Below are 26,894 nucleotides of genomic sequence, written 5' to 3'. Positions count from 1 at the left end.
TCAGATTTCCCTTGTTTGAGGATATCAGGGAGGAATTATCACTAATGTTTCCTAAGAAGCAAAGAAAACAGTACTGTTACTTCCAGGTTGGTACTAAGGCTTTTCTAGTTGATAAGATACTGAATGAAAGTTGGTTCATTTCTTTCTTAGAACAGAAAGTTAATGTTATTGAAAATGCTTTTATACATTTGAACCAACTGACTGTGTGAATATACTTTAGACAAATATAATAGTTGTATTACAAAGATAACAAATGCTCATTTAATTTGATGAAATAGTTATCACCAGGTAATAATGTTCAGACATGAACATCAAACTTGAAGCAACAAACCAAATGAGTATTTTCACATACAGAGGACTGAGGACAATATACCTTCATGGTTCTCTAGCTCTGGGGTTTTTGACCTGGAGTCTGTGAAGCTAAAAATATTTTGCTAACTGTATTTCAGTACAAATATAATCCTGTGTATTTAATTTATGCTTTTAAAAATATTACCCTGACAGGTGACTCGTAAGCTTCACCAGACTCCAAAGGAGTTTAAGATACAAAATATGTTAAGAATCCTTGCTCTTGGGGCGGCCAGGTAGCACAGCGAGTAAGAGCACCGGCTCCAGTGTTGAGAAGACCTGGAGATCGAATCCCGGGCTCAGACACTTAGCACCCACCCAGAAACACCTGGCCGTGTAACCTTGAGCAAGTTACTTAACCCCAATTGCTTAGGGGCAGCCAGGTGGCTCAGCGAGTAAGAGCACCGGCTCCAGTGTCGGGATGACCTGGATCAAATCCGGGCTCAGATACTCAACACCACACCCAGAAATAACTGGCTGTGTAACCTTGAGCAAGTTACTTAACCCTGATTGCTTAAAAAAAAAAAAAAAGAATCCTTGCTCTAAATAAACTCCACTAAAAGAAAAAAAAGACAAAACATTTACAGTCAAGAAGTATGAAATGTATTCTATATAAGAAGAGATAAATGCTATTACTTAGTGGTAATATTAGGTATGTAATATATAATAGGAAAGGAGGAAGGGAATAAGCACTTATATAATCCTTACTATCTCCTAAACACTGTGCTAAGGATGCACTTTACAAATATTATCTCACTTAATCATCAAAATATATTATAATTATCTAAGTATATAGTAAATATTATATATTTAATATTAAATTCAGAGCCAGTCTCAAACAAAATTCTCTCTATACTTATAGTTTGGGAACTTCTCAGTCCCAATTTGTCAGTGACTATAGGACAGTAGGGGAATAAGGAAAAGGACAGAAAAATGCTCACAAAAATCTTTTAAAAAAATCACCTGCCTCTTAAATACTGAACTGAGTTGGGGTCAAAAAAAAAGATACACTTTGTGGAAGTGGAATTCCATTGCTGTCAGGGTCATTTCAAGGCTGATGTGGTGACTCTTTCTCATGGTGCCCTTGGTGAAACAGTGAGTTATTCACCCTAACGGGTAGCCCTAGATCACTGGCTATAATCTGAAGGGCTGAACCCCACTTGGTTGTCCATGTTACAACAGAGAGTAATAATTCATTTGAAGATAGCGGCTGTATAAGATAGTTTCTCTATACAGATCATGTTAAAATTATACAAATAGTAAATACAATAAATACAAAAGTGTTATGGATCTACTTAAAATACACTTTGATAACTAATGGCCATTAAGGACCTAAGGAACAAAGAACCACTAGAAATACTCCCTTTCAAGAACTGGAAATTTTGTCAGTATGAGAACTCTGTGACCACTCCATAACCTTGAGCCTTAAGGAGAGCTGTCTGAGGCTCAAGGAGGTTACATGACTTGAAGGTAGTTACAAAATTGCCGATTACAGTAAACCCAAATATTCCTGACCCCAAATCTGGCCATCTATCCACAAGGCCAAACTACCTTTCAATCTTTTGAAAAATAAATACCACCAACATACAATAATTAGCCTTAGTAATAGGGATGTAAAAAACAATGATTATTAATTCACTTCTTTCCTGACTTTAAACATTTTAAATTTTATTTTATCTTTTGCTTTTTGGAGGGCAGTTGGGGTTAAGTTTATTTTATTTTAAAAAGATTTACTGATGTTCTTTTGTTTCTAAATCAATCATTTTAGGATATAGCTTTCTTTCCTTGCCCTATCTTCCAGTGAGCCCTTCCTAACAAAGTAAAAAAACAAACCAACCAGCTAAATGAAACTAATTGGAATACTGACTGAATAGGTAACATTCCATACCCACAACTTCCTGCTTCTCCAAATAAAGAAAGGAGGTTCATTTTTTTTCATTTCTTTTCCAGCTTTGCTAATATGTTCATTGGTTCAACCAACTAATTAGAGATGATGTAACCAATCACATAATATGAAGGTATCAAATAGAGCTTTTAAGGAAGTGCATTTTAGAGTCTTGTGATAGGGGTCCAAATTAGGACATCAGAGACCCTCCAGTCCAACCTGTACTTATACCAGAATCCCTTCTCTAACTCCTCCAACAAGTGTATCATCCAGCCTTTGCTTGAAGAGCATTATACTTCTGTTTAGCTCTAAATGATATAAAATATTTTATGATGTGAAGAGCAAATCTTCCTCTCCACAGTTTCTAACAAATTGCTACTTCTTTCCTATGGGGGCCAAGGAAAAAGTATCATGCTGTTCAGGCATGGGACATTGATAAAATTTAGTAGCTAGTCTATAGTGTGTCTCTATTTTATAAAGGTACCGATTAATAAGCAGGCTACAGGGAAAATATCAAAAAGCCTTGAGATACTCCAACCCTGACTGTCAATAGCAGATTAAAGTTGAAATAATTAATCTAAACCTTTTTCATCTGAAGTTATTTTGGGCAAACTGAATTTTCAAATTATATTCAAGTAGTAGTATTAGCCTCACCTTCATGAAATTAATAATCATATGTTAACAGATATAACTATCAGAAAAGTAAAGCTATTTCATATCATCACCATCACACGTTTGTAAAATTTTAAAAGCATCTTCAGATACATTATCTCAATGGAATCTCACAATGATGCTATTAGGCAAGGAAAACAATTCTTACTCTAGGAAAACAGACTTTTGTACTTCACATTTATTTATCTGATTTTTGGAGGGGCAATTGGGTTTAAGTGACTTGCCCAAAGTCACATGGCTAGTACATGTTAAGTGTCTGAGCCTGGATTTGAACTCAGGTCCTTCTGATTCCAGAGCTGGTGCTCTATTCACTGCACCACCTAGCGGCCCCTGTACTTCACATTTAAAAAAAATTCTTTTGTAAAAATTAAGAGGTCCTGAAAGTATTCTAAACATAATGTATATATGTTTTATACCTGTCTTTAGCTGCCCGGAGTGCAGTTTCAAGTCTTTCCACCTTCTGATTTCCTTCCCTGAGGCACAGTAGAAGCTGACTAACAGTTAATTCCTCAGATTCCAAATAATTTTTTGCTCCATCTACAGATTTCCTATGTAGAGAAGAAGTGTTATTTTTTAGTAAAATTGAAGAACAAAAAGTTAAAACATATGGATCAGGAAGTAAAAGTGTTATAACTTAAAATGGATTATTTCCTTTAAACATAAGTCTGTTTTAAACAGGCTAGCCATTCATCAGCTCTTACTCACTGATAACAGTTTTTTTTCTTTTTACTGTTTCTTTTTATTTGATCATTGGTAGTTTTAATTCCCATATCAATCTCTTCTGCTGTTTTTAAAGGAAACAGCAAAGTGAATAAAAACAATGCTCTTACAACACCCAAGTTGGGCTTACTCACCCAAAGGGGCTGTTCCCCTTTACTCACAGCACTTCACTAGCACTTTTCTTAAGCACTTAAGTTCCATTTCGTAGTCTAGTTTTTTGTTACATGTTTTAGCTCCCCTACTACATGAAGTTCCTTGAGGGCTAGAACTATGACTTCACTACTTTTGTTCCCCTCTCAAATCTGTTGTGCAAAGAGAAGGCTTTCTGGTTTAACTAAGGGTGAGCTTTGGGGATTACAGAATTGGGTAATCAACTGGAGTCAGGACCCAGCAAGGTTCTGTAGGCTTAACATTTTGAGTTAGGTTTTAAAAGATAGGTGAAGATTTAGAAACCTGTAATAGGTTAAATCCCTGGAAGAGGTAAGGGTCTGTCAAAAGCAAAATATGTTCTGAGAAGGAACTGGAATCCTACAGTAAGCTGTCTGAGAACAGTAAGGCCCCAGGAGATCCTATAAAGATCCTTTATAGTAGATAAATGCAATGAGAAGCTAAATCTGGATTTTCTTATAGAATAGCAAAATGGGACATGGATAATTGCTTATCAATCAACCAAAATTTATTAAGTGCCTACTATGTGCCAGACACTCTGCTAAGTGCTGAGGATACAAAGAGGCAGAAGACAGTCCCTGTCCTCAAGAAGCTTACATTCTAATAAGGGAGGTAACATGCAAACACATATATGAAAAACAAGCTATACAGGATAAACAGGAAATAATTTACAGAGGGAGAAGCACTGGAATTAAGAAAATTTTTTAATTACAATGTTTGATTTTAGTCTGCGTAAAATGGCTTCTTCTTGTCAATTTTAATGATAATGATAACAATTTCGTAAGAAGACAATAAATAGAGCAAAGGAATTTGTAGTCACTGAAGCACCTTAGAATAAATGTAGCTAAGAAAGAAAATTTACCCAAAAGTTTCAAGCAAAAATTGCTTTCTTTCCCCATCTTTTCTGTGCTAGAAAAGTCCTCTAACAAAAACAAGGAGTCATCAGAGGAAAAAGGAAAAAAATTGAGGAAGGTATCAACAAAAATACTATTTAAATTATTAATTAATTCAGGTTATTTAGTTCATTTTAGACTAATTTAACTCATAAAGACTTTGAGCTTGCAAGAAAGATGAGACATACACAGGTAATACTACATTTAGAATTTATAATACTACATTTAGAATGCAGGCCTATAACAAAAGACTATAAAATGTCAGGTGACAGGATGGTCAAATCACTTCCAGTTGTGAGGAGGGAGGGGGTAAGATCAGGTAAAGTTTCATAGAGGATATAGCATCTGAACTGGGTTATTAAGGATGGATAAGATGTCAGTAGGCAGAGTTCTTATATTATCACTAAATGACATTTATTTCTAAATCATGAAAATTACAGAATTAGCATCAGAAGGGCCTTCGAGGCCATCTAGTCCAACACCTTCCTTAACAGTCCCCTCTACCTGACAAAAAGGGGTCATCCTGCTTTTGCTTGAAAATCTCTACTATGGGGCGGCTAGGTGGTGCAGTGAATAAAGCACCAGCCCTGGAATCAGGAGGACCTGAATTCAAACCTGGCCTCAGACACTGTGTTAACACAAAAAAATTAGCCATGTGACCTTGGTCAAGTCACTTAACCCCAGTTGCCCTACCTTCCCCCCTCCAAAAAGCAAACAAAAAACAAAAACACACACAAAAAATCTCTACTAAAAGGAACCCCTCAAGGTAACTGATGCCACTTTTGGATTATAAAACTGTTAGGCAGTTTTTCCTCATAGGAAACCTAAATCTGACTCTCTAAAATGTCTACTTATTGCTTCTAGTTTTGTCCTCTGTGACTAAGCAGAATAAACCTAATCCTTTTTCCACACTTCCCATAATCCATGCTTCAGGTATTTTAAGAAAGTTATATCTCCTCCTAAGTCTTCTAATCTTAAACTAAATATCACCAGTTTCTTCAACCCACCCTCCTATGACATGATTGCAAGCCATTTCACCACTCTTCTATCCTATTAAATGTGTCACTCAGAACTAAATGGACACAACACTCCATTTGTGATATGAACAAGGAAGACTACAGAAGAACTAATACCTTCCTAGTCCTGGACACTGTTCTCTTAATACAGTCTAAAATTTCCTTAACTTTTTTGGCTGCCATCACTGTTGCCTAATATGAAGTTTACAGTACACTAAACCTTAACCTTCTTCAGATTAAAGTACTGTCTATCCAGCACTGCTTTTCTCATTTGATACTGTGTTCAAAAATATCAACTTCACAAATATAAGTTTTATTAATCTCTATTGAATTTTTTCTTCTAAGACGATATTCTGGCTTATCAGGATCTTTTTAAAATGCTGACACTGTAATCCAAAGTGTTAGCTATTCCCATATGGTCCAGCCTTATCTCATTTGCGGATTTTTATAATGTATTAAAAAAAAACAAACTGGGGGTGGCTAGGTGGCGCAGTGAATAGAGCACCGGCCCTGGAGTCAGGAGGACCTGAGTTCAAATCTGGCCTCAGGCACTTAACACAAAAACTAGATTGGACCTTGGGCAAGTCACTTAACCCCCATTGCCCTCCCCCCCCAAAAAACAAATAAAATTAAATTAAATTTAAAAACAAACTGTTAAATAGTACAGAGCCAATGACAGACCACTGTAGCACTTCGGTAGAGACCGTCTTGTATTAGGGTTGACAGTAAGAAGTCTACTAATTCACTATATGGCTACTCAAACATTTTGAAAAAAAGTTTCTATTCTGTATTTTCTTTTTTTCCTTTGCAAGTGGGTTTTTGTTGTTGTTGTTCTTATTTATTTTTAGTTTTCAACATTTATTTCCATAAGATTTTGAGTTACAATTTTTTCTCCCCGTCTTTCCCCTACCTCTCACCCCAAAAGAGCAAGCCTATTGAATACTGCTTCCCCCAATCTGTTCTCTCTTATATCCTACCCCGTTACTCCCCCTAACTTTCTAGTAGTACAAGATGGGTTTCTATACCCCAGTACCTATATATCTTATTTCCCAGTTGCATGTAAAAACAAATTTTTAAACATTTGTTTTTAAAACTTTGAGTTCCAGATTTTTTCCCTTCTTCCCTACTCACTCACCCCCACTGGGAAGATAAGCAATTCAATATAGATTGTACATGTGTAGTTACCCAAATCATTTCCATATATTGTGAAAGACTAACTGTATTTCTCTCCATCCCATCCCACCCCCCACTTATTCTATTTTCTCCTTTGACCCTATCCTTTTTCAAAAATGTTTACTTCTAACTACCCTCTCCCCCAATCTGCCCTCTCTTCTATCATCCTCCCTCTTATGTCCCCTACCCCCTATTTTCCTGTAGGGTAAGATACCCAATTGAGTGTGTATGTTATTCCCTCATTAAGCCAAATTCAATGAGAATCAGGTTGTCCCCCTCCATTGTAACAGTTTTCTCTTGCCTCTTTTATATGAGATAATTTACCTTAATCTATTTCTCCCTTTCTCCTTCTCCCAATAAATTCCTTTCTCACCTCTTAATTTTATTTTTTAGATATCATCCCTTCATATTCAACTCATCCTGTGCCCTCTATGTATACATGAACATACATATGCCCACACTCACATATTTACATACACATACACCCTCCTATACATACATATATATATATATAGGTATACATATATATACCCTTCAACTATCCTCATACTAAGAAAAGCCTCATGAGTTACAATTATCGTTTTTTTCCATGTAGGAATGTAAATAGTTCAACTTTAATAAGTACCTTATGATTTCTTTATCCTGTTTACCTTCTCATGCTTCTCGTATTTGAAAGTCAAATTTTCTGTTCAGCTCTGTTTTCATCAAGAATGCTTGAAAATCCTCTATTTCACTGAATCACCATATTTTCCCCTGAAACATTATACTCAGTTTTGCTGGGTAGGTGATTCTTGGTTTTAGTCCTAACTCCTTTGACCTCTGGAATATCATATTCTAAGCCCTTCAATCTATTAATGTAGAAGCTGCTAGGTCTTGGATTATCCTGAGTGTGTTTCCACCAATACTCAAATTGTTTCTTCCTGACTGCTTGCAGTATTTTCTCCTTGACCTGGGAACTCTGGAATTTGACTATAATATTCCTAGGAGTTTTCTTTTGGGGATCTTTTTCAAGAGGTGATTGGTGAATTCTTTCAATTTCTATTTTGCCCTCTGGTTCTAGAATAAGAGGGAAATTTTCCTTGATAATTTCTTGAAAGATGCTGTCTAGGCTCTTTTTTTGATCATGACTTTCAGGTAGTCCAATAATTTTTAAATTATCTCTCCTGGATCTATTTTCCAGGTCAGGGGTTTTTCCAATGAGATATTTCACATTGTCTTGTATTTTTTCATTTGTTTGGATCTGTTTTATGGTATCTTGATTTCTTATAAAGTCATTAGCTTCCAGTTGTTCCAATCTAATTTTGAAGGAGTTATTCTCTTCAGTGAGTTTTTGACATTCCTTTTCCATCTGGCAAATTTGGGTTTTTAAGGCATTCTTCTTCTCATTGGTTTTTTGGGCCTCTTTTGCCATTTGGGTTAGTCTATTTTTTAAGGTGTTACTTTTTCCAGTGTATTTTTGGATCTCTTTTAGCAGGCTGTTGACTTGCATCATTCTTATTTCTGCCCAATTTTTCCTCCACTTCTCTTACTTGCTTTTCAGAGTCCTTCTTGAGCTCCTCCATGGGCTGTAACCAGTTCGTATTTTTCTTGGAGACTCTTGATGCAGGAGTCTTGACTTAGCTGTCTTCCTCATGCTCCATGCCTTGATCCTTTTTGTACCCAAAAGAGGATTCTACGGTCTGTTTGTGCTTCCTCAGACTGACAGACAATTACTTGTCTTTTGAGCTCTTTGCCATGGTAGAACTCTGCTTCCAGAATGGAGAGAGCTCTGTCCCAAATTGCTGGGGTTTTTGAAGCTGCTGGAGCTATTAGTTGGGCGCCCTCTCTACAGCCCCCACACGCTCTGGCTCACTGGTCACACACCCCAGGACCACCACCCAAGACCATGATCCAGATTCAAGCAGGTTAAAGCAAGAGCTATTACTCTCTGAATGGTTGCTTGGTCCCCCTATGATCTGCAGGCCAGGAGCTCCTGAGATAGCCAGGCTACAGCAGCTGGAGCTGCAGAGCCTCTACTGCTTCTTGCCCTGGGGGCAGGGGCCAGACTGTGCTCTTCAGTTCCCCCCGTTCCAACAGAGTTCCGCACTGACCTTTTACTTTGTCTTTGGTGTTTGTGTTGAGAAGTCTGGAACCTACCACAGCTACTGATGATTCACTCTCCTGAAGTTTGCTCTGGCAGTCACTGGTTTGGGCTGCCCTGTGGCTGGAACCATGTGGCCCATGCTGGACTGCACTCAGCTCCCAGCTTGGTGTGATAGACCCTTCCTGTCTGCTTTCCAGGCTTCCTTCAGCAGGAGATTTGTTTCTCTGTCACTTTGTGGGTTCTGTAGCTCTAAAGTTGTTTAGAGTCATTTTTTACATGATTTTTTACATGTATTGGAAGTGATTGGAGTGGGAGCCCATGCAGTTTGTGCTTCTACTCCGCCATCTTGGCTCCACCCCTGCAAGTCCATTCTATATTTTCTCTTTTAACTAAGCCCCCCTCCCTACCCCAAGTCTGGATTTATCATATTTCTGTGTCCCTACTTCAGTCATTTTTAGTCATGTCTGACTCTTCATGACCCCATTTGGGGTTTTCTTGGCAAGGATACTAGAGTGGTTTGCCATTTCTTTCTCCAGCTCATTTTACAGATGAGGAAACTGAGGCAAACAGGGTTAAGTGACTTACCCAAAGTTACACAGCTCATAAATGTCAGGTCAGATGTAAACTCAAAAAGATGAGTCTTCCTGACTCCAGGCCCAGCACTCTATTGGACCTCCTAGCTGCCCAACATGTGCCCACATCACCCATCTAATCTTTAGTTGGGACAGATTATATACTCATGTTTATGTGGTACTTCAACGTCTTAAAAATACTTCTGTCAGGATAAGCTAAATACCATTACCTCTATTGTACAGACAAGGAAACAGGTAAAGTGACTTCCCCCATGGTCATACAGCTGTTAAATGTTATAAGCAGGATTCAGACTCAAGGTTTCCCACCTCCAGGTCCATCATTCCTTCCACTAACCAAGATACTTCTCAGGTTATACAGGCCACCCTCCTCATCCAATACACATTAAAAGTAATACAACTCATTCAAATGCAAGATTATAAAGTCCTTAGTCATCCTACTGTATGAGTAGGATTAATGAAAGATGGGAAGAGGCAAATGTATAAAGATGCACCCTTTTCAGATAACGGAGCATTCACTGGTGTAGATATCAGGAGACATGGATTCTACTCCAATTTCTACCAAAGACTTATTGATTAAAAGTGAGTTGTTTCACCTTTTTATCCTTTTTCCTCTTGTCTGGGGAACATAAAATACCTGGTCCTCTCTCTTTAACATACATTAGCTGGTCTTTAAGGCAACTCTAAATACTGTTATATTTTTTCCTTTATTTTTACTGTTATAATAAATCACATTTAAACACAATATTCTCCAAGTATGAGTAGTATAAATACATGAAAAGTTATACTTCTGCCCACCAGGGGATGAAGTCAAAATAATTAAAAGGTTTCTCACTATAATGCTTGTTTGATATATTTTAAAGTAGCTAGTCATTATTCTACCTACTTGTCAATGGGATCAGGAGTTATCAATCCAGGACCATTCTTGATTTCTTTTAGAGCTCCAGCTTCATCTCCTTCCTGTGAAATTAAAAAAAAAAAAGAGCAGTTTTAACAATGAACAGATACCAAAGATAAATGCTTTATCATTACAATCAAGTGAGGGAAACTGAATAGATAAAGAATTTTAAAGACACTCAATTCAAGGAACCAAGAAAAATTATTAGTATTTAAAATGTTTAATTCATTCAAAGGGAATAGAAGCTAATTTTCCCCTTTTTATTCAATATTACAATGAATTAAGGTCCTTTTTGCATAGTCACTCAGTAGGTAAAGGTGTAAATTTGGCCCTGTGAAAGCAAAACTCTTACCTCCTTCTCTAGTAGTCCCTCTTTCCCCTCAAGCAAATAAGGCACACATGCTAGTTCTATCTCCTCACAACTCCCTCCAGTCTTTCACATTTTAGGAAAAGAGATAGATGGAAGTTACTATAACCAAAGTGGAGGAGACAGACTTTTCACCCTATAAAGTTAACAGAGTAGGATGTCTTTTCCAAAATGGTTCTTGTTAGATACATATTATAGGCTGCATGATCTTTAGGGCACAGGGAAGACTAAGACGCAACACTGACATCAAAATACATTTACATTGCAATATGTACAAAGGAAAAAATCTTTCAAAAATATTAAAATGTTATAAATTATTTTTATTGTATGGGGTTTTTCAGATTATTAAGCAATATTTCCAATTCACTGAAGCAAGAAAAATGTTTTTATCCTAGCTTTGAGAGCCAATACAATTATTATTCACCTGTGAAGAAGAGTGTCTTACTAGTTAAGAGCTTCAAAAGAAGGAATTTCATTTGAGAACTTCAAATATAGCAGGAGGTTTTTCTGAATTTATCAATTTATTTGCAGCAAACAAAGCTCTTCAGAAAAACCCATTAGCTTTTAGTAACCTTCAGTAACTTAGAGAAAGGCTATGGCCACAAAGTTTAACTTTATTTTCAAGTGGAGAGTTAGAAAATCTCTTTAATTTTATGGCTACAAATCATCTGAATTAGGGTGGTTTAGATGTATTGATTACAGAAGCTATTTTCAAATAGTACTTACTGTACTTTATTTGCTGTCTGCTTAGTTTACTAAAGTCATACCTTAGAGACTCTTAAATCTGATCATAAAAAAAAATCAACAAGTATTTTTTAAGCACCAATTCCAGGTACTATACCAGCATTTTTGGTTGCCACCAAAATTACTGGTTCTTTGGAACACAGGTTGTTTTTCTTTCTTTCTTTTTCTTTTTTGCAGGGCGGAAGGCAGGGCAATTGGCGTTAAGTGACTTGCCCATGGTCACATGGCTAGAAAGTATTAAGTGTCTGAGGCCAGATTGGAATTCAGGTCCTCCTTACTCCAGGGCCAATACTCTATTCACTGCACCACCTAGCTGCCCCTCTTTCTTCCTTTACACATATACCCACATACTTTAGTTCTTTTATCCTGACAAATATTTTATCTTTTCTCCTTTAAAAGATATTAACACTGTCTTAAAAAAGACAGGAAAGATGATAACTAATCTTTCTTCCTGGGGATCTTTTAGACCCACCATCCAATCTCATCTCACCATAACAGAGCAGAGGCTCCCTCAGAGTTTATCTTCGTTTTTTGCTGCCTAACATGTTTGCTGATTATTTAGATACTATAGTGATACATGTTCCCCAAAAAAATTTTGAGGAAAAAGTATGTGTCAGACATGCAGTATCTGTTATTATATTCAATTTTGTGGTACTATGTAAATCCTAGTTTGAGAGAACTAGATAAAGATCATCTATTAAATATCTGATGCCATTCTGGGGGCCCAGACTAATAACCAAATCAGAATAGTTCTTAATGTAAGGCATTCTTTTTAAATTATAGAATGTTTCTTTGCTCATTATTTAAAAACAGACCAACTCTTCTTGTTTTGAAAAGTAAGCAAAATCTCATTTCAAATATTTTAGAGTAGTTTTTAAAAAGGGGAATGAATTCCCCACATCAAGTAGGCTGTACTTAAAAAAAAGGGGCATCATTTATCTTTCCTGCATCAGAAAGAAAAAGTGACAAAAGACAGTTCCTTTGTCTTTAACTGGTAACTTACAGCCATTCTAATTTCAACAAATGAGTCTTCAGAGGAGCCTGTGTTCAGCTTGAGCTGTAATTCTGATACAATGCCAAGTAAGTCCGCCTTCTCAGCTTGAAGACGAGTAACTTGCGTCTTTAATTGCTCCATTTCTTGGTCTGTCATGGTCCTGGGAATCCTGGAGTCACCAGTGATGTCCTGAAAATGACAAATTATGCTAAGCAGATTAGCAAATAGAATAAAAAACAGACCACCAAATTTGATGCATTCCAAGCATTAAACTCAATTTCCAGACCATCTCTTTCCCCAACTAGAAATCTTGATTTTCATTTGGCAATTTAAAAAGTACCACATGATAGTCATATAAATATTGTTTTCAAATACAGGGAGATGGAAACCATTTTATACTCTGAAAGAAAAGACTGACAGTCTAAAGTGGCAAAAAAGAATGCTGTATTCTAGTCAGGGGAAGCTAGGTTCAGATCCTGGCTCTGCCACTTACTACCTTTGTAACCATGGGCAATCCATTTAACTGCTCTGGGCCTCAGTTTTTTTTAATTTATAAAGTAAGTATATTGGGCTTAATGAGCCCTAAGGTCCCTGTGAGCTTTAAATCTATGACCCTGGAAATCAACTGGATAGAAGATGTGCTGGAAATTGGAACTCTAGAACATTCCAATTCAAATTTTAATTCCAAACCAAATGTCTATTAAGTGTCTACTATGTGCAAGGCATTGTATCACTGGTGATACAAAGATGAAAAATGATATTAAAAAAATTCATAATCTAATAAATCTAGTTCCAGAAAATAAAGACAGAAGCTGTCATCCTCCAGGCACTAACTTATCACATTGCGAAGGCCATTCAATCAGAAAGAGCCATAGTTTACTATATCAGTTCTCTCCCTAGCCTCAAAATCAATTATTGATATTCCTGTTTAGGTAAAATGCAAGATTATTTGACAGTCAATAAAAAAAGATATCTAAAGTTAGCCAAAGCAGACCTTTGCAGGCCAAGATCCTGCACCGAGGAATGTCTAAGGATATACACATGTTGGCTGTTTCAAAACTCTGTAGTTGTCTGACCTATCATGTATTGGTTTAACATTTCTTTTCTATATTTATGTCTTATAAATGTGTTTTCATCTTGGAATTTAAGTTATTAAAGGCAAATCCTCTGTAAACCTTAAAAGGCTATATACAAGGGAGAAATAATTCTATATAACCCCTTTTGTATACTGCCTAATATTGGGTGGGGAATATACAATTAGGGATGTAAATGCCTTCTGATAATTTTAATGTTATTCAATGAAGCTTCATGGAGCAATTAAAACCTCAAGCTACTAAGGGCCTAAAAACTTGAATTGAGGAAAAAAGATGGAAGCAAAGAACAGACAAATGGAGAGCATGGCCTAAGTAATTAATACTTTAAGGGAGTTACTTTATGAAAGGGAAATTTAGGCCAAAGCATGGGGAAGATGGAGCTGGAAAGCAAGGTTTGGAGGAAGAAAAAGATGACAAAGTAGAAACAAAGATGATACTAGCAGTTATTCCCCCGAGGAATCTACCACCTCACTACTGAGTCCTCCTTGCAGCTTATTTCCATCAGCTTCCCATTTTAGAAGAAGCCATCCAGGCTCTAGCTTCTGATCTCAATGTCCCTCAATTCAGGGACTCTCTTGAAACCTGTGGGCAACTGCCCAAACAGACTGACTGTTTGTGGAATCTTCTCTCTCAAACTACAATGTGATTGGCTCACTGTGAAGTAAAGCCAACTGTCAGCTCTCTTAAGGCTAAAGGAGGAGAAAGATAAACTTGATGTTCTTCTTCTAAAACAATATGCTATGTATTGCTCATATTTTCCTGGTGAAATCACCATTTCATCTTGACTTTCCACAAATTTAACTAATGACAAACTCCAAGGTAGCAAGTTAATGTCTTTTGAAATATAAGGGTTGAATTATCAGATGCAGCAAATATGATCTCTGCTGAGTCACTGACAGGCCTGCTTCTAGGAGATGCTATACACATGGGCTTTTTCTTAGTCTGTGGGCAGGCCATTTAACCATCAGCTTTTCGACAAAATGCCAGTTCTACCTTTTACTGCCTGTGTGATCTCTGAGCATGTCAGCTAACCTCGTTGTTTACCTCCTCTATAAAGTGAGGTGTTGGCCTCAGTGATTTTTAAAAAAATGTTTATTTTACTTTCTTTAATTCATGGAATAAAACAATCAGTTTCATAACATAGTACAATAAAAAAGATGATTGTACATGAAAGTGCAAATCTACTAGGCACAACTTGCTATTCCTTTCAAATATACATCAGAATTATCATGGAAATGTCTTTTCTCTTCTTCCTTCCTTCTTCCCCCCCATCCTAGAGATGAGTACCATTAGACCTCAGTGACTTCTAAGGTTCCTTCCGGCACTAACTGTATGATCCTGTGATCACTGTTATCATGTATAACACTCATGCTTCCATCCCTTCTACTGCTCTCTCAACATTCCCTTTCCTTAATTCTCTCTCATTCATTCATTTGCTGTTTCTTTCCCATCTGTCCAAAACTTAGTAGTTTATCAAATTCATGGTAAAAGCAAAATTATAAGCATGAACTCCCTTGACCCCCTTAACTGGTGCTTTACCCCAACCTAATGCTTTAATCTTTATTGGGAGAAAAATTCTATGTTTTGTGTCATGTATTCCTTTGGCAGCATGGTGAATTCTATGGATTCCTCAGAATAATGTTTTAAAATGCATAATAGAAAATATAGGATTAATTACCAAGGAAACCAGTTATATTGAAATATAGTTATTCATTTTCTTTTTAATGTTTATACACTTCTGATTAAGAATTCCTAATCTAGATTTTGGGGATAACCTCAGAAAGGAGAATAATCACAGGATCATACACTTAGGTCAATAAAATCGCATTTGTGGTTCTTTGAAATAAGGGCAAGGACTTCAGGAGAGAAATCCATTTTCATCTCCAACTTAATTGTGTCATAAGTGAGGTGCTGCCTTGTCCTGAGGACATGCTGTGTCTAATACTTAATGTATACATGGCTACAAGCTTGGGGAAGAAATTGTTTTCTTCAGATTCTTTGGGCTATTTGTGCTTTAGTAAGGTTAGCTTATTAAGATTAATTAAAGGATATTAAATGACATTTTAAAAAAGCTTTCAAACCATTTTTTAAAACTTAAGAAAACAACCCTCAAGTTTCAGACTATGTAGATAGGACAATATGAATAAACAAAAAAACCTAATCTTTAAAAATGCTGTCATGTGACTTTCAAAGACATGCTTCTATTGCCAAGGAGAGGGAGTCCTAAACATTGTAGATGGAATAGAAAATGTGGGGTTTTTTTGGTTTGTTCATTTTTGAAAGACTGGATCTTCCCTAGCTATATTCTACTCTGGATATATAATGGTCATCCATAAGCCTGACCCTAATGGTTGATTTGCAGGAAGCTCTGACCCGTTCCTTTTCTGACCTGGGCTGCTTTACCCTTCCACAGACAAGCTAACCTCGGTGAGGATGCCCTTTGTGATCTGCTTTGGCCTTACTACAGCTCAGAACTCCAGACCTCAAGCCATGAACCAGTCTCTTGGGGAGGCTACAAGGACCAGGGGCCTGGAGGCCTGGCTTGTCACTTGTAAACAGTACAAGCAACATTCCCTAAAAGAATTTAAATATGCTCCCCATTATCTTGTTTATGTATAAATTTCCTCAGGAAAACTTCTGCATAAACAATACAAAAGTTAACTCCAGCACAACCAGAATGATCAAAGATTTTAGTCCATGACAGCACAGATTAGATTTTGTTACAGTGAATTTTTTTTTAAAATATGAATATATTTTGCTTACCTCAAAAGGCCTTTCCTGTTTTCCTTTAAGGTTTTCAATTTCTGCTCTCAGATTTTCATTTTCATTACTCAAAGATAACAAGTTCTCCTTGACTTCTTTGAACTTCAACTCAAAACACTGACGCTCTTCCTTCTGTTTTTCTGTCCAGGCTGAAAGCTCTTCAAAACGTCCCTTCATAGTTTGGTTATTTAGCTTCATAGCCTCTGTATACAATGAGGGTATCAGTTGACCAATATAGTAATTTGAAGGATAAAGTCACCCAATTAAATTTCTCCATAGATAACTCTGTTACTTGGATATAAAAGCTCAATTTAGACTCAAGGGACAGCAAGAAAAAGGCTTAATGACCTGGTTAAAAAAAAGGGTGGAACAGACCTATTTCAGTCTTCAGAGCTTCAGGAACACTAAATGATAGAGCCCCACTATGAATATGAGATATTCTATAGCAGATTAAGAAATGGTTCAGGGGTCCTAGACTGGATCCCTGAACCTTTTTTGAATAGAGATAATACAGACCTTTTTTTCTTAAAAAAAAAAATGGCATTTATTTAGAATGTCTTTTGCTTTAAAAATTTTTTTAAATGGGGCGGCCAGGTAGCACAGCGAGTAAGAGCACCGGCCCCAGTGTCGGGATGACCTGGGGATAGAATCTGGGCTCAGACATTTAGCACCCACCCAGAAACACCTGGCCGTATAACCTTGAGCAAGTTACTTAACCCCAATTGCTTAAAAAAAATTTTTTTTAAATGTGCTACAGATGAACACTCTTAATTCCAACCTATGTGCAAATGCTAAATGACAGAGAGAGGTCCAGCCTCATCAAAAGTCAAATTCTACAGACATTTCTCCCCAGGAAAACAGAGAGAAAGTGGACTATAAGAAAATCCAACTCCTAGGTCCTTACAGTGAGATTATAGTTCACAAAGGCACAGGGAAACATGAGAAATAAAGATAAATTTAGAGGCCAATTATCTTTCACCTTTTAATTGGTGGTTCTCAATCAGGAGCTCCTTCATCTGTTTCAGCATCTCCTCTGGAGTGAATGTATCCAGGTCTGGATGAGCCAAATTCTGAGGTCCATTTCCTGTGCTTCCCTTGGGACAATCCCCATTTTCAGTTGTGTCACTCACTGGTTGTCGGGACATTGTAGCAGCTCCTATAAGACAATCACATTACAAAAATCCAGGTTCTTCCCATATTCAAGGGCTAAATTCTAAAACTCCCTGCAAATACAGAAAAATCTCAATATTTATTTCCTAACATAAAATGCTTTAGAGTGTAGTTATTTTTTTCTTCCAAAACTCTCCTTTTTTCAAGGCATTTTCACTTCTGAGATCAGAGAGAAAGCCATGTTTACATGCTAATGGTCTTTAAAAGTTTGTTAATCTTCCTTTTAACAAGTTAAATGAAGTTCCGTACTTTGTACATTGGGGCAAAGTAGGGCAGGAAAAGAAACAGGAACTACGAGTGTAGAAACAGCTTTAGGAAACAAGAGGTAGTAGCAAATATGAGAAATATGAAATATTTTCAAATATGAGAAACCACAAATACTGAATCAGTATCAGTAGTTTCCAACATCATACAATTTTAAATGCTCATATCTGGGTCTTAGCAAACATCACCAAACCAAATTTTACCATCCAGATCCATAAATTTATATGCTCCCATCTTACACCTTCTTGTGATATTTTAGCTTGTTTGGTTGAAATTATGTTTTCCTTCTGTTAAGATAACATTGCATGCCTAAGCCTTCAACAAGTTACAAAATAGGGAGAAAAACAGATTTAAAAGTTGAAAAACTTTCTCAACGACAAAACACAGAAGTCTCAATGGAATTTCACTAACTTGAAAGTTTTATACATGTATTGTTTAGATATTCTGTAGACTTATCAAAGTGGCTGAATGAATGTATTGGAGTTTTACCCAGCTTTATTTACCAGCCTCTCCTATTCTCTGGATTAAAAAAAAAAAACCCAAACAATTGTTTTCAAATTAGATTCTCTTGTAGGATATCCACAAGTCTTAATAGTAAATTGTGGAGCAAATAATATAAACTATCTATAACTCGTTTCTGCATCTTAGACTAGAAATAATAAACATATCTTTTCATTAAAGTTTTCTTCTACTGAGACCCAACTCAGATGCAACTTCCTCCAGGAAACATTCCTTGCCTTTCTATAAACCATTTGCTCAGTCTCCAGGTTTCTCCCTCTTTAAAAAAAAAAAAAAAAAAAACAACCAAACAAACAGATTATTTTAGTTTATTTTGGGGAACAAGGGTGAGCAACTATTGATAAAGCAGGCAAACAGCTAAGTGGAAAATAATTACAAATTTAAAATTTGGTAATATGTGGATGCTTAAATCTCCTGGATTATTGTGGACAATTAACTATACTTTGAACTTAGTACTCCGGAGCCCCATGCCACCCACCCCCTTTCAAAGATGTCACTCATCTACTTCTTTAGCTGCATCCTAATTACTTCCATGTCCTACCCCTTTCAGTGTCAAAAGGCTGAAGAGTTCAAGATATTCAGGAACAGTGGCTCTGGAGAAGGTTTTAACATTCATGAAAGCCAAGCAAACAACTTTGAAAGCAAAAGAGTAGGAAAGGTTCTGGGATGACAGGGTGAAAACAAATGGAAGTCTAATTCCAAGTCTGAAGAAAGCAGTAGAGAGGCAGTGTTTTCTAAGATTCTTCTTCCTTGGAGACTGGCTTACTGACTAAAACTCTGCTTGTGGAAAATCAATCCTCCCCTCCCTTCAAGAGCTTCCAATCCCTACTATCCCAGAAAAAATGAGGAAAAAAACCTTCCCATCACTCCTGATTTTGCTCAATCTTCCTATCTGTACATAGTCTTTCTAGGTACAACTAGGTTAGTGCTTAAATTCTTTTTACAAGTCTGTGCTTTATTCTAGGTTGCTCAAGTTTAGCCAAAATAAGACATAGTAGTTATATTTAGGGACACAACATGGCTTTATGAAAAGTACACTGGCTGGTGAGTTAGAAAACTGGGGAACCAATTTTGGGTCTTAGCTCTACCACTGGCTAATTTCCTATGATCATGTAAAGTAATCTGGGGCCTCAGATGCCTCATCTGTAAAATAAAGGGGTTGGACTAGACGAGATGTTCATTTTAGCATTAAAGTTCTATGACAGGCATTCCTAAGAGAAGTAATATTTATAGTGCTTTAATATTTGCAAAATATTTCACATATATTACCTCACTAGATACTTAGAAAAACCTTTGGAGGCAAGTATTATTATCATGTTACCAATGAGGAAACAGATCACAGAGGTTAAAAAGGGACTTTCCTGGGATTACACAGCTGTCGAGGAGACAGGTGCTGAACTTGAGTGTGTCCTATCTACTGTGATCCACTACAGTTCCCTGGCCCTTTGCTTTATTTCTCTAATAGGAACACAGTAATCTTCTTAATGGAACTCAAGGGTTTTACATAATCAAATATTTTGGTTAGTGGAATGTTAATTCATAGTTAGCAGGATTTAGAGCTGAAAAGGATCTTAAAAATCACCACCTAGTCCAGCACCTCAAACCTTTTTTGTGACCTGGGCCCTTGGGCCTCTGATGGAGCTTATGGATCCTTCTCAGAAGAATGTTTTTAAAACGAATAAACTAAAATACAGAGGATTACAAAGAAAACCACTTAAAAGAATACATCTATTAACATATTTAAACAAGTTCATGCACCCCAGGTTAAAAACCCCAGATTTAGACCAGTTCCCTCATCTTAAAGACAAGGAAGGGATAGTCATTTACAAACTAATTTTCAAAGAATCTGAATACTTAGTACCATTATACTGATAAAACAAGGTCTTTCAGGTTTTTGCAATATTTCAAGTTCATCATAACAAGTACCCACTACCAATTTCTAGCAATATGGTAGTGTCGGTTAGTAGAATACTAGCTAATAGAGAACTTAAAATTTGAATACTTGGCAAATGTCTCAAGGACTGCTTTCATTAGGGCAATGGATGATAAGACTAAATCCTTACATTTTAAAAGTTTACAGACAAGAATACCAAGAGTACCAATTCATCTATAGCTCTAATAGCAACAGTTCATATTTATATAATGTTTTAAGGTTTATAAAGTTATTTTCCCTACAACTCTTTGAGGTAGGTAGTAAAATATTATTCCCATTTCATGGATGAGGAAACTGAGGCACAGAGAGAAGTGACTTCCCAGAGGTCAGAGAGGTGTCAATGCCCATAAATGAACTTCGGTTTCTTGCCTTCAAGTTCACATAACACTTTTTCCACTACAATAGGACAGTGGCCTAATTTGTTACTAATTCAACTTTAACTTAACAGTCTTCAGCATAATTGCATTTAAAGATTAATTTATTCAAGTACACAATTTTGTAAGATTTTACCAACATGAAGTCAATTAGAGCTACCCAGTGGGAAAAACTTCTAGAGGTATTCAAACAAAACATTTAAAGTTTTTAAAGTTCAGAGTTAAAATTCCTACTTAACCCAAAACTACCTTCTATAGTATCCTGAGAAATTGTCATCTAGGTTGTGCTTAAATACCTCTGGTGATGATGAGCTCACTGCCTCTTGAAGCAGATACTGTGGCTCCACTGCTGGACAATTCTACCCGTCAACAAGATCTTCATACTGAGATGAAATCTCATTTTCTATGACTTCTACATTCTATTCCTATTTTCCTCCTCTAAAACGTAAGTGTCAAACACCTGAAGCTGCATGGGGCCACAATACCCCCTTAGAGCCCATGGAACCAGATTAAAATATAATTGGGAAATATTTAACAAAATAAAAACACAATAAAACATAGATATTACGTTTAAACTAAGTGATTATAATAAAAAACCTTTTTAGATGCTAAATCCATAATCAAAAAGCATCTTTAGGCCTAGTCATCATATTACAAATTGCAGGACCTTGGTCATAGAGGGGACAATGTTAAAGAACACAGTAGATATTTAAATGTTTGTTAAATTTAACTGACTCCATTTGCACTCTCAGAAAAACAGCTCAAGGCAAGTCAGGAGGTCAAGTAGTCATCTTCATTTAGGAGAGGGACCATTTATTTTTATTTAGGTATAAATCTGTGAATTCATCTCAGTAGAGAACTCTAATATGTAGAAACTCCTTCTGCTCATGCAAATCCTTGTCTGTAATTTAACAGTTTTAGAGAGCTGCCTCAAAGTTTAAGTGACTTGCCTATGGTCATACAGCAAACCTGTCCGAGGCTGGACTTAAATCTAGGTCTTCCTGACTTTAAGATCAGTCCTCTAATCCATTTTGATCTGGTCTCTTATTTTTCCTATGGTAGGTGCATATAACAAATGGCTAACCAATGTATTAAAGCATCAGGATAGGGACAGGGCCTAGACTAGGAACTCCTTGGATGAAAAATCTCCTCTACCAATGTCAGTCAGCTCCCTTTCTGTCACTTAGTCTTAGAAAACTGTTTAGATCAGTGGTATCAAACTCTACTGGAAATAAGCTCCTTGAGGTCACATATTGACCTAGAAAACCACAAATGAGCATTCTCTATGTTCTACTATATGTGTGTGTGTGTGTGTATTATATATAACATCTCCCAATTACATTTTATCTATTTTTATTTATTTATTTATTTTATTATTATTTTTTTTTTTTGTCAGGCACTTGGGGTTAAGCAATCTGCCCAGGGTCACACAGCTAGTAAAGTGTCAAGTGTCAGGTCAGAGGCCATATTTGAACTCAGGTCCTCCTGACTTCAGGGCCCTACCTGCCCCTCCCCATTACATTTTAATTGGGAGTTTTGTAGGCTATGAGTTTGACACTGGTTCAGGGTTACTGAGAGGTTAATTGACATAAGGAAGACTTTAACTAATATCTTCCAGGCTCTGGGGCAAATTTTCTAGCCAGTGCCACATTATCTCTTTGGTAACCCATGCAGAAGCTTAATTAGCATTTTGTCAGTTACTTTGAGGTTCTTAAAAGAATTTATTAAGCATCTGCTACTATATGGCAGGCACTGTGCCAGAGTATACAAACACAATAATGAAACAGTCCTGATCAAGGGGTCTACATCCTGTTGGGGAGAAGGGAAAGATACACATAAGTGAATAAAAAATGTATACTCAGGGGCAGCTAGGTGTCGCAGTGCATACAGCACCAGCCCTGGAGTCCGAAGGACCTGAGTTCAAATTGACCTCAGACACTTAACACTTACTAGCTGTGTGACCTTGGGCAAGTCACTTAACTGCAATTGCCCTGCTTTTCCCCCTTCCCCCCCAAAAAAGCAAAAATGTATACTCAGTAAAAACAAATTTATGGGAGAAGTACTACCTAAGGGGTCACAGGCCTGATTCAAAAGATGGCCCTGGAGCTGAGAATTGAAGGAAGCCAGAGATTCTAAGAGAGTGAGGTGAGATAGGGTATGCTGGGCATAAAGGAACAAAGTTGTGGAGGTAGGAGATAGAATATCATGTGTAAAAGCAAACAGCTCAGTTTGACTGGGATGCAGTTCTCCCAAAGTAATATGGAACAAGTGTGGAAAAGCAGGTTAGATCCTGATTGGGAAATAACAAAAGTTTGTATTTCATTCTAGAGCCAGTAAGGAACCTCTGGAGATCTCTGAGCCAAGCAGCTACCCAGTCACACCTAGGTTTTAGGAATACCACTTGGGTAGAAGATGGGTTGGAATGGGGCAAGCTGGAGCCAGGGATGCCAATTAAGGGGCTATTATTAAAGAGAAATCAAGACTATCATTATCAGTTTTTCTTCTGGCTACTACATGGTAAACATTCACAGATTTTTTAAAAAAAGTCAAATATATGTATTCTTATTTCCACCGGGATGTAAGAAGAAATTCATAATATTACTTTATTCATTTTTAAAGAACCTATCGGGTGCTTAAGGCCACAAGTCAGAAGGGTTTTTTTGGGTGGTAGGGAAATTACTTGGTAATAAGCTATCTGAAGAGATGCTATTCCCATTAAAAAGCGAGCTCCCTGAGGGCAAAATCAAAGTGCTTTGTTCTTCTTTTTGTCCACAGAATCTAAGAGAATGTCTTGAACATACCCAATAAATCAGTGGCCAAGTCTTGTCTATTCTATCATCACATCTCTCACATCCATCTCCTTCTTTCTACTCAGGTGGCCCATACTCTACTTCAGTCTTTATCACATCCTGGCTGGACAACTGAAACAGCCTCCTCATTTTCCTCTCTGCCTCAAATTTCTCCTTTTTCCATTCCACTTTTCAACTTTCACACTAATCCCTGCCTCCATGTAATTTCACTTTTCCTTAAAAGATACCGGGACCATCCTGGATGCCTGGTTGGGTCAAGACAACATCATTTGAGTACAAAGCAGCCAGGAAAAAGCTCTTAAGAGCTCTCTAATGCTTGGCTAACCACAATGGGCAACTTAGACAAGAGAGTAGTGCTCAGTAAGTCTTGTGTTAATTGCTGAATGACCCTGCAAGTGTTCATTTTGTTCCACTACTGAACTTAAAACTATCAGGGGACTGGCTGGAGTCAGACCCAGCATAGAACACTATGTCCCTCCTCTGCTCAGAAAGAAAAATGTTATTTGCTCAGGAAACTTTGATGACTCTGTATTACCTCTAGAACCAACTATAACTTTCTCTAGACTCAACCTACCTTTCCAGGCATATATATGTATGTATATATATGCACACACACATTTATATATATGTATATATTACTTCCTTTTACAAACTCTGTGGTCCTGCTAAACTGCCTTTCTTGCTCTTCCTCAGCCAGGATTTTCCATTTCCCATTTTAAGACTTCTGTACAGGTTGACCTCCATCCCTGGAATGTACTAATTCCTCTCCTTTGCCTCAGAATAATTTCTTTCAAATCTCAGCTTAGGTGCCATCTCTAGTGATCACAGATTTAGAGCTAGAAGAGAATTTAGAGATTATTTAATTTAATTCTATCCTTTTATAGATTTGGAAACTGAGGTCTAAAGAGGTTAAGAGGCTTGCCCAAGATCACATGGGTGACTGTAAATAACAACCAGGATTCCAACTAGGGTTCTCTGACTCCAAAATAAACTGTTTTTCCATCTTACCATGTGCTGCCTCCTACACAAGGCCTTTCCATCGTTTCACTAAAGTTCTATGGCAGGCATTAGTTTCACTGCTATCTTTCCTCCTCCCCCTGCCTCCCATTAATTTATATTTAACTTGCATAATATATGCAAAATATATCACATTATTAGGCGTTCCAAAAGCTTAGTGCAGGTTCTAAACTATTAAAGCTTAAGCTACTAAGACTTTTGGGATATCTTGTGTGTTTACGTGTATACATACATGTATGTATATAATCTATATACACTCAGAGAGATAGAGATGGAAAAATAAATTAATAGGAAGATAGACAGATAGTCTGTAAGTGACATGAGGTATTCCTTTATTCTCAAAGGGTTCCAGAGGAGCCCTTTTACTTTTTACGTCTGGCAAAAATATGCCCCCCCCCACACACACACACACAGAGAAAATATATGCATGTGCAGGTTGTCTCCTTGGATAGAAATAAGCTCTCCTTTCAATTTTTGTCCTTGGTATTCCCAGCACATAACACAGTGCCTAGCACATTAATAAATGCCTGAGTTGTTCATTTTTGTATTTCATTGGGTTCATTTAGTTGATGATAAATTTTTTTAAACTTATGGCCTGGAAAGGAAATTCTTTTATTTTGCTTTTACCAAAAGTGGTAGCAGAGAAACACCAAAGCCTCTTCACAAGAGAAATGAATACCATTATTGTTTTCTGAGCTGCACATTTTTTTCAAAGTTCATTTGTTTATTCAGGCTCAGGACAGTAATCTGGTCTTGACCATCCCAGTAAGAACTTTCTAGTACAATCCAAACTGGACAGTGACTTGCAGATAGGCACAGCTTTCAAATTTTAGATTTTCTCCTCACTCTCAACCCCGGGGTCTCTGGCTCTGAAAGGTGGCCTTTTATTCGCCAAAAATCAGCAGCACTTTACATTTCAAAATCTTATTACTCCGATCCTGATGATATTTTTAGTAAGGCAGGTTCTATGGACCCCACTTTACAGATAGCCGGTAGAGAGTACCCCAGAAGACGGCTCCTTAAACTTTGGGTGGAATGAATGCCCTTCCCCCTGCATCCACCCTGCAGAACCTCGGTGACGGTTCCCTTGGACTCCCCTCCTCAGGTCAGGCGGTTTTACTTTCCCTCTCCCTTTCCAAGCAGTCAGATCCCATTGCTGGGTCCCTTGTCCACAGGAGCGGGATCCCTCTCCCGGGGACACGTCTTTACCCGAAGGGGCTTCCACGGCAAGCATCGTTTCTCGGGTCTGGCCAAAGCGTCCCCGTCAGTGGGCACAGCCCTGTGGGGCTGCCACGGCGGCCACCAGTACGATCTCGGGCAGGGCCCTCGTCCCCTTCCACGGCCTGGCCCGCCGGGACTGGTCCCCGGCACCGAGTGGCCAGTCCGTCCCCGACCACGGAGCGCGGGCGCAGGAGCCCCTCTCCTCGCCAGGCACGGCCCGGCTCGGGCGTTCAGGGAACCTCGAGGGGGGCGGGCGGGGGCCGCGAGTCTCCGGCTCCGGGAGGGGCCTCCCTCGGCGAGCAGGCACCTGCCCCGCCCCGCTGCACAGCCCCCACCCCTCGGCCACCCGGGCTTCCGATTTCCTGAAATCAACGGGAATCTGAGCGCACCTGTCACCTAGAGTCACCCTTCCCGGTACACTGGAGGACCCTGAGCCCCGGCAGAAGAAATGACAAGGCCAAGGTCACGCCGTAGGAAGCGGCGGACGAGGCCTCTGAACCCTAGACCAAAGACAGCAAGTCCCGCGCTCTTCCTGCAACCCCTTGGCACCCCTTGGCTCCCCTCGCCCCTCCGGAGACCTCAGCAGCCTCAGCGCCCGGACGGCGACAGCCCCTGCCGGGTCCTCCTTTCGGGCGTGGACGGGTGGCCCTGCCCCTCTCCCAGCTTACCGGCGCGGTCGCTGCCAGTCTTGCTGATCGGCCGGGTCACTGCTTCTTCGGCTACATCCCAGGAGGCCAGGAGGTGGGGGCCGACCACAAACACCGCCCACCGGGCCGACCGGCTGGCGAGGGAGATGGGGAAGACCCGGTGAGCCGGCGGAGCGCGTTTGTTGTCAAGCCCCTAGCCCCGCCCCGAGCCGCTCATCTGACCGGCCGGAGCCCGCCCCCGCCCCGCCCCGGGAATTTCCCCGGCTCTTCCCACCCTCGCGTCTTCCCTCTCGTGTTCCACACTCCTCTTGGACTTTCGCCCTTTGGCACCCATGGCCTCCCTGGCAGCTGCGCGGAGCGGAGGCGCCGCAGGAGTGTGGGGTAAGAGAAGAGGGCGGAGATTCTGGAGGTCCCGCCCCCTCCACCGCTCCGCGCTGGCTGGCCACGCCTCCTCTCTGTGCGTCATTTCCCTCCTCCCTCCCCCTTCTGCCTAATCCTTCTCGATTTCCTGAATCCCTGGGGATTCCTCCG

At 38.6% G+C, this 26,894-nt stretch overlaps 1 protein-coding gene across 3 annotated transcripts in view; it reads right to left on the bottom strand.

Annotated features, from left to right (window-relative positions):
• LOC138175996 (optineurin-like) overlaps window positions 1-26,596 on the bottom strand; it is a 54,228-nt gene extending 27,632 nt beyond the window's left edge. For 2 of the 3 annotated variants that reach the window (XM_069106665.1, XM_069106666.1), the window contains exons 1-6: window positions 26,385-26,595; window positions 17,388-17,564; window positions 16,409-16,611; window positions 12,561-12,740; window positions 10,435-10,508; window positions 3,322-3,453 (exon numbers count right to left, since the gene is read on the bottom strand). In XM_069106665.1, the coding sequence (XP_068962766.1) occupies window positions 3,322-3,453; window positions 10,435-10,508; window positions 12,561-12,740; window positions 16,409-16,611; window positions 17,388-17,553 (755 nt within the window). In that variant the 5' untranslated portion in view covers window positions 17,554-17,564; window positions 26,385-26,595. Of the gene's footprint in view, window positions 1-3,321; window positions 3,454-10,434; window positions 10,509-12,560; window positions 12,741-16,408; window positions 16,612-17,387; window positions 17,565-26,384 lie in introns of all 3 variants that reach the window. The other variant, XM_069106667.1, reaches the window with a different exon arrangement.
• Between the last annotated feature and the right edge of the window lie 298 nt (window positions 26,597-26,894).

The sequence above is a fragment of the Petaurus breviceps genome, unplaced genomic scaffold, assembly GCF_028583685.1.
Source record: "Petaurus breviceps papuanus isolate PSGF00001 unplaced genomic scaffold, PetGlider_PUasm1.0 80, whole genome shotgun sequence".
NCBI lineage: Eukaryota > Metazoa > Chordata > Mammalia > Diprotodontia > Petauridae > Petaurus > Petaurus breviceps.
Note: the sequence above shows the minus strand (reverse complement) of the source record. Positions and strands in the feature narration are given on the sequence as shown.